The sequence below is a fragment of the Jatropha curcas genome, unplaced genomic scaffold (assembly GCF_041381405.1).
Source record: "Jatropha curcas cultivar XTBG-Jc1 unplaced genomic scaffold, XTBG_Jcur_1.0 HiC_scaffold_215_pilon, whole genome shotgun sequence".
NCBI classification, from domain to species: domain Eukaryota; kingdom Viridiplantae; phylum Streptophyta; class Magnoliopsida; order Malpighiales; family Euphorbiaceae; genus Jatropha; species Jatropha curcas.
Window position 1 is genome coordinate 27,674 of NW_028322416.1, and position 8,295 is coordinate 35,968.

Below are 8,295 nucleotides of genomic sequence, written 5' to 3' on the forward strand. Positions count from 1 at the left end.
ATATGCGCCGATCGATACGCTGACTTCACCTATAGGATGAGAAGAAGCGGTAAGAAGCAGCAGTGCGTGTCTCAGGAGATATGGGAGAGCTGGCAAAAGGCTTGGGAGGATCCTGCATTCAAGAGAAAGCGGGAGATATTTGCACAAACAGGCGCAGTGAGACTGGCGGTGATGGAGCAGGACCTTCGCGACACACAGGCGGATCTATATCTGCTATAGAGACAGCTCGATTATTAGTAAGTGAACTAGTCCCTTTACAAGAAACTGACGTTTAATGAAAGGACACTATATATATTAATATATCATGCATAAAAATTCATTACAGGCTAAAGAATTAGGTCGTGAGCCCACACCGATGGAGGTGTTTACATACACTCACACGAAGGACCACGATCATAATACCTTTGTCGACAGACGTGCGCTGAGCGTCAATGTAAGTAACAATGAATAATATTTATATTTACCCTCTAATCATTGCGAAGATGTACAATGTTGAATATAATAAAGCTTGCAATTGCATTGATTAATTAATTTTTTGTTTTCAGGAGAACTATACTACAGCTCGGGAGCGTATTGTTACTTCTCAGACCGATGAATCTGAAGCTGAGTCAAGAATTGACGAGGTAGCGCTTTATCTCGAGGCTATAGGGGGCGAGAAGAAGAGGAAGGTATATGGCATCGGGTCTCAGGCATCACAGTTTTACCTGGCTCAGCAGCTCACGCTTCTACAGCCAGCACAGCACCACAGCCGGAGCACACTGACTCGCACTATGATGATGATATACGGGCTCAGCTTGCTGATCAGTAGAGATAGATTACAGAGCTTAGAGCGCATGTGATGCGGCTGTCCGGTGAGCACCGTGCTGGTACTTCTTCCTCTGATCCTGCGCCTGCTACAGACCGACATGTTTCGACGTCTCAGCAGCAGCCACTATCGGCTCCTGATCCCGATGCTGCAGACGATACCTTGGTCACCCCTCCTGGCGCTACATCACATCCAGCAGGTACTCCTCCCGGCGATCCGACATCGGATCCTGCAGATGAGCAGCAGCATATATAGATTTGATTTTGGACCTTTTTATTTTTTCATTTGTATTTTCATATTTTAATTTGTTCAGAACAATAAAATTACATTTTTATACTGTTCTTGAATTGTGTGTGATAATATGCATTTATGTCAATTTCACAGGTGCAGAAAAATTTTGGTTTCAAAATAATATTTAATTTTTTTTATTTTTTTTTTTGCGAATTTGCGACCGATTTGATACCAAAAATAAAAATTTTATTAATTTGCGACCGATTTGCGACCGATTTAAAAAATTGCGACCGATTTCTGCGACCAAATTTGCGACTGAATTTCCAATTAAACCACGACCAAAATTGCGACCGATTATTCAATTTTGCGACCGATTTTATCGGTCTCTAATTTGCGACCGATGTCTCATCGGTCGCAAAATTATTTGCGACCAGTATTTTTGCGACCGACTGTCGGTCCAATCGGTCGCTAATGAAATTAGCGACCGATATTGCCATTTTGCGACCGATTTGTCGGTCGCAAAATGGCGTTTTTTTGTAGTGTTTGCTTGAGGATTATATCCGTGTTGAGTTGTTATTATTATTATTATTCTTGAGGATTAAAACTTTATTTTAAGATGGTTAGATTTCCGTTCTTGCTAATTACTACACAAAACTTAAAAAACTCGGGATGAGTTGGCTTGTTTAAGGCCCATTCCCAAATGCATCTGTGGAATTGCAGAAGGATGTACCTGTGGTGTTATGAGAGCAATTTCAGATCTAGATGGAGAGGAAAAACTCATGCAATTCCTCTTACGACTGAATGATACATATGACAATGTTAAAAACCAAATCCTGCTTATGGATCCATTTCCAAGTATGAGTAAGGCTTATTCAATGGTGCTGAGTGTTGAAAAACAGAGGGAGGTGAATACTGCAATATATGATTCAAGTGAGAATAGCAGTGCAATGTATGTGCAAAAATCAAACTACAACAACAAAAATATAAGCCATAATTCCAGATCTAAAGTTGACAAACATTGTGATCACTGCAATGGGACTGGCCACACTAGAGAAAGTTTTAAACTAACTGGTTATCCAGATTGGTTCATTGAACTCAAAAAGAAGAAGAAAGTTCAAGCACATTATGGACAAGCAGGTGATGCACAGTTGAATGCTAACTCAGGAGGCAATGAAAATTATGTATCCAGAATGGTGAGAATGGAGATCCAGCGTGCAATCAAAGATAAAATGCAGTATGATGATAAGGCAGGAGATACACCTAGAGCTAATGCAGTCAGTTTGCAGCTATTGTCTCTCATTTTCATTATAATGTGCATGATAAATGTGAATTAGTTCCATGGATTATTGACATTGGTGCAACTGATCATATGACATACATGCATCATCTATTTCATACACTAACCAAATTACCTAAACCTAGAAAAGTAACCCTACCTGATAACTCCACCAGAACTATAACACATGTTGGCAAGATCATAATACAAGACAGATTGGTATTAAAGGATGTGTTATATATACCAACATTCAAATGCAATTTATTATTTGCATCAGCCCTTGCAAAAGACAATGCACTATCAGTGAAAACACTACCTGACCACTGTTTATTACAAGATTTGCAGACTGATGAAGTAGTAGCTATTGGCAAGTTGAATGGAGGCTTGTATTTTCTTGATAAGAAGTGTTTTGTGCCTATTACTACTACTAAAGCTCTACTTACTTATACTACACATGATGATCATTTGAGACTATTATGGCATCTTAGATTGGGTCATATCTCTATGGCTAGACAAAATCATGTAATAAATTTTGATACAAACAGTGGTACTCTTAATTGTAATGTTTGCCCCCTTGCAAAACAACAAAGATTACCATTTTATCCAAGTTGTAATATTGCTAAAGACATTTGATTTAGCACACATTGACCTATGGGGACCTTGTCCTATTACTTCTTTCCTATTACTTCTTTAACTGGTGCCAGATATATGCTTACTATTGTGGATGACTATAGTAGATACACATAGGCCTACATGCTACCAAACAAACAACAAGTCCACTCAATCCTTGACCACTTTACCAACCTAATGACACCCAATTTCACACCAAAATCAAAACAATAAGGACTGATAATGGCACTGAGTTTGTGAATAATGTAGTGAAGACATTATTTCTTTCTAAAGGAATTACACATCAACTATCTTGTCCTTATTCTCCACAGCAAAATGGGAGAGTGGAGAGAAAACACAAAGAAATATTGAATATTGGGAGAGCCCTACTTTTTCAGGCTAAATTCCCTAAAATTTTTTGGTCTGAAGTTCTCCTATTCGCTGTTTACCTGACCAATAGAGTGCCTTCTGCACTCTTAGAATGGTTAAGCCCTTTTGAAAAACTACATCAAACACAACCAGACCTGACACACTTGAAAGTTATTGGCTGCCTGTGTTTGCAACCAATACTAAACCATACAAAGACAAGTTTGATCCTAGAGCTAAAACATGTGTATTGTTGGGTTATGGGGCTCAACAGAAGGGTTACAAGATCTATGACATGCACACTAATCAAATTTTTTACTCAAGGGATGTTATGTTCAAGGAAACAGTTTACCCCTTCCATCACAACACTCTCTTGAGTCTTGTACATTTAACATACCAACCTGTTTAGATGACAATGACCCACCAATCCCAGACCATACAAACCCAACTACAAATATGCCTAACCTGTGACATCCTACCGAGTCAAGTCTTTGCATAGTCGAGTCTTTGCATTGAGTTGAGTCGAGTTGAACCAAACCCGGTTGGGGTAGAATGGGTTTATTAGTGGACTTACTTGATCGAGAGAAAAAGAGCAAAGTGTAAGGATTAGGATTTAATGGCATTAAAAGAACAAGCTTGGGTATTAAGTTATAGCCTTTTGACAATTGAGGTATCATTTAGTAAGTTTCCATCATTTATCTTGATTTTGTGATGACTTACCCGTAATCATCATTTTACTTTCCCATTGTTCATCTTTATCTTTATCTTCTTCATATTTCTTCATCCATTTAGGCAACCTCAATTCTCTCCAAGTAAGTAGAATTACTTGCAGCTTATTGTTATTCAGTCTCTACTTGAGTGATATTGTAGATAAGTTGTAAGAATTTTGATGTGTATAGGAGAAGGGAGTTCAAAGAGTGTAGAGAAGAGAAGCTAGAACAGAGCTCACGCGTTTTTGGAGTAAAGGTTTGATATCTCTTGATTTTTATTATTGTCTTTGCATGAGAATTTGTGTGGTGTGTGCTATTGAGCCAATATATTGCTTCATGTTGGAGAATGGTAGTGGTGAAAAACAGGGGAGGTATTGAGTTTATGTTGAAAACAGGGGGGACTTCATCTTGATTTTGACCCCATTTAATGAGGGAATTAGGAAGTGTCATAGAAGAGTTATTTGTTCCTCTATGTGTTAGCTTTGCATGGGTTTTTGAATCACCCAAATTGGATTTGTATATTGAGAGATATGACCAAATGAGTGCAGACTGCGCAGGCTGGAAACGCGTCGCGACCTGGCACTGCGTAGGCTGGAAGCACGTCGCGCGCTCGCGACTTTGCACTGGCGCGCGCACTTCCACTTCAAACTCTCGACTCTCAATTGGCATTACGCGCTCGCGACTCTCAAGTGCGCGCTCGCGAAGTTGGCCCTTGGCCTGGAAGCGCTCGCGACTTGCATTGCGCGCTCGCGTAGTTGGCATGAAAACTCACTGTCTCTCATTTGGCACACTACGCGCTCGCGACTCTCAAGTACGCGATCGCGACTTATGCCTGATAACACACTGTCTCTTATTTTATGCATCGCGCTCGCGACTTCCACAGGCGCGCTCGCGACTTGGTTTTTCCTGCATTTTTGGACTTTCTTTTTCTATGTAATTGGGTTCTTTGCTCAACTTGTATGCATCCAACATTTCAAAACAAAAAGACAACATTAGAACATGTATCAAAACAACATCCAAGCATGCAAATGATGTGAAATCATATGAACATTATAATTTATGAAGTGATGAACTATTACTATGATGTTGTGTTATACATTTGACATACCAACATTATGCTCCATTGAGGTTAGGTAGAAACCATGTCGATAAGGCCATGTCGCGACATAGGATAGCAGATGCGCCTCATACAGTTTGTTACTCCGGCTACAGGCCGTTGAGTGGATATGATTATATGGGCCATAGCAGCCAAGTATACAGTATTCATCCAGTTTATAAGTTTTTCTTATCACCTCGGTTTCGCTATAACCTTATGGAGCCATACAGATTTCATGAATCATACAGCATAATAAACAGCAAGTATCATGCTATATGTGCTTATATGTTAATTATCCAGATGCGTTTACATGGTTATTTCTATACAGTATGTGCTTTATTATTTCTTGTTATGTTGAGATATCCACTGAGCTTTATTTGCTCAGCGAGTTACCTGTTTAACTCGCAGGTTTTGAGACTGGTCCGTAGAGGGTCCGTTTACAACTGCTGCCGTTCATCTGTAGAAGACTCGGTCTTCAGGGTAGAAACTCATTTTGTTATTCTTTTTATGGCATGTACAGGGCACACAGTTGGCCCAATCCATTTTGTAACTAGTATCATGTCTTGTAAAGATTATAGACAGTATTAATATAACAGCATCAGCATGCTAGTATGTTCATATACAGGATGATGTCAGCATGACAGGACATACAGTCAACCAGTTTGTAGCGTCTCGTCTCGGTTTATTCGGGTTTACGGGTGGACCGAGAAGGGATGTTACAAATTTTGGTATCAGAGCCCTAGGTTCAGTTTCCCCGGGCTTGCATTCATAAGTAGTATAGTGTACATGCCATGACTACCCTGATGAACTAAGCAGTTGTTGTTCTTTTAGGAGGATGTCACAAGAGGGTGAGAGTGAGTCACACGCCTCCAGAGCAGTGGAGGGTGAGGCTCCAGCAGCACCAGGTCAAGAGGCATTATTAAAGCAACTTGCAGATACTTTTCGACAGATTGCAGGGGTGATGCCTCAAGCACCAGTCATAATAGAAAGAGAAAGAAAGCCCCCACTGGAGAAGCTTCGAAAATATGGTGCGAAGGAATTCAGTGCCAGTAAGGATGATAGTCCAGAAATAGCTGAGTATTGGTTAGATGGGACATCGAGAGTTCTGGAACAATTGCAGTGTACACTAGAGGACAAGTTGATTTGTGCCACATCATTGCTAATAGATGAAGCATATACATGGTGGACTACTGTTCAGCAGCGAGTATCAACAGAGCAGCGTACATGGCAATTCTTCTTGGACGAATTCAAGAAGAAGTTTATCACAGAGGCTTACCTAGATGCGAGAAGGAAGGACTTCTTATACCTTCGACAGAACAGACTGTCAGTTTCAGAATATGAAAGAGAATTTACCAGGCTCAGCCGGTATGGTAAGGGGATAGTGGCTACAGAAGCCGAAAGGTGTAAAAAGTTTCAGGAAGGCCTGAATGATGAGATTCAGATGGGAGTGGTAGCCTCCAGATTCAGAGAGTTCTCAGCTTTGGTAGAGGCAGCTCAGGAGATAGAGCGAATTCAGGCCAGTCAGCGTACCAGCGCCAGCGGACTCAGCAGAGGAGAGACCAAACTCAGAGTGCACCAGTAGCTATCAGTAGAAAGTAAGAGATTCAGAGGTGCTAGTAGTTCAGCTGGTTCTAGACCTTCCTTTAGCCAAGGCGCAGCTAGGGGTGCTAACATGCCAGCGGTATCAGTTGTGGCTAGTTCGCCGGTGGTAGTCGAGGTTCAGGCAGAGGAACTGGTAGAGGCACCAGTAGAGGTGCAGAGACAGCCGGTTATCCTTTTCCACCTTGTGAGCATTGTGGCAGACGGCATGGTGGAGATTGTTGGTTGGTGACTGGTAAATGTTGGCTATGCGGAGCATCAGACCATCAGAAGAAAGACTGTCCTAAGAGGGCAAGAGTTCCTACACAGTTCATAGCAGGCAGAGGTAGAGGTGAGAGCTCCGGAGGGCAGAGACAACAATCAGAGACTGTGGATAGACCCGATACTAGAGGTCCAGCCAGGGTTTATGCTATGCAAACCAGGGAAGAGGAGGAAGCTCCAGATGTAATGGTTGGTGAGTTTTCTCTATGTGGTCATACAGTTTATGCTTTAATTGATCCTGGATCATCACATTCATACATTAGTGTACCTAAACCTTGGGTTAAAGGGTTAGAAGTTGCATATGTGAGTCAGGGTATGGTAGTTACTAATCCACTAGGTGATGTAGTAAAACCCATACAGTAGTCGAAGGATGTCCAATTATTATACATGGAAAAGAGTTTCCAGGAGATCTTATGGAGTTGCCATTTAGAGAATTTGATGTTATTCTGGGTATGGATTGGCTATCCAGACATCAGGCTCTGTTGATTGTGCAAAGAAAAGGGTGACATTATATACTACAGCAGGGGAAGAGATAATAGTAGTCGGGAAGCGGCGAGATTTTCTGGGTAATGTGATATCAGCCATGGCAGCAAAGAGATTAATTCAGAAGGGTTGTGAAGCATACTTGGTATGTGCATTACACGCAGAGCAAGAACAGTCAAAAGTGCAAGACATACCAACAGTGTGTGATTATCCAGACGTATTTCCAGATGAGTTACCAGGGTTACCACCAAGGAGGGAAGTGGAGTTTACTATAGATGTCTATCCTGGAGTAGCACCAGTATCAATTGCACCTTACAGAATGGCACCAGCCGAGCTAAAAGAGTTGAAGATTCAGCTGCAGGAGTTATTAGACAAAGGCTTTATCAGACCCAGTGTATCACCTTGGGGAGCACCGGTATTATTTGTAAAGAAGAAAGATGGATCATTCAGATTGTGCATTGACTACAGACAACTGAACAAACTGACAATCAAGAATAAGTATCCATTGCCTCGCATTGATGATTTGTTTGATCAATTAAAGGGTGCAGGTATATTTTCTAAAATCGACCTCAGGTCGGGATACCATCAGGTGCGGATAAAGGAAGAAGATATCGCTAAGACTACATTCAGGACCCGATATGGTCACTATGAATTTTTAGTCATGCCATTCGGGCTCACAAATGCACCAGCGGTTTTCATGGATCTCATGAACCGCGTGTTTCATTCATATTAGATCAGTTTGTGGTGGTGTTCATAGATGACATTTTGGTCTACTCCAGAGACAGGGTTGAACATGATAAACATTTGCGGATCGTACTTCAGACATTGAGGGATAAACAGCTGTATGCCAAGCTCAGTA

General features: G+C 41.2%; 1 protein-coding gene across 1 annotated transcript; it reads left to right on the forward strand.

The window, feature by feature from the left end:
• Nucleotides 1–1,776: 1,776 nt before the first annotated feature.
• On the forward strand, nt 1,777–2,945 carry LOC149491947 (uncharacterized). The gene is made up of 2 exons (XM_089716949.1): nt 1,777–2,310; nt 2,658–2,945. Exons 1-2 carry the CDS (start codon nt 1,777–1,779, stop codon nt 2,943–2,945), a joined length of 822 nt encoding a protein of 273 aa, XP_089573075.1.
• The last annotated feature ends 5,350 nt before the right edge of the window (nt 2,946–8,295 follow it).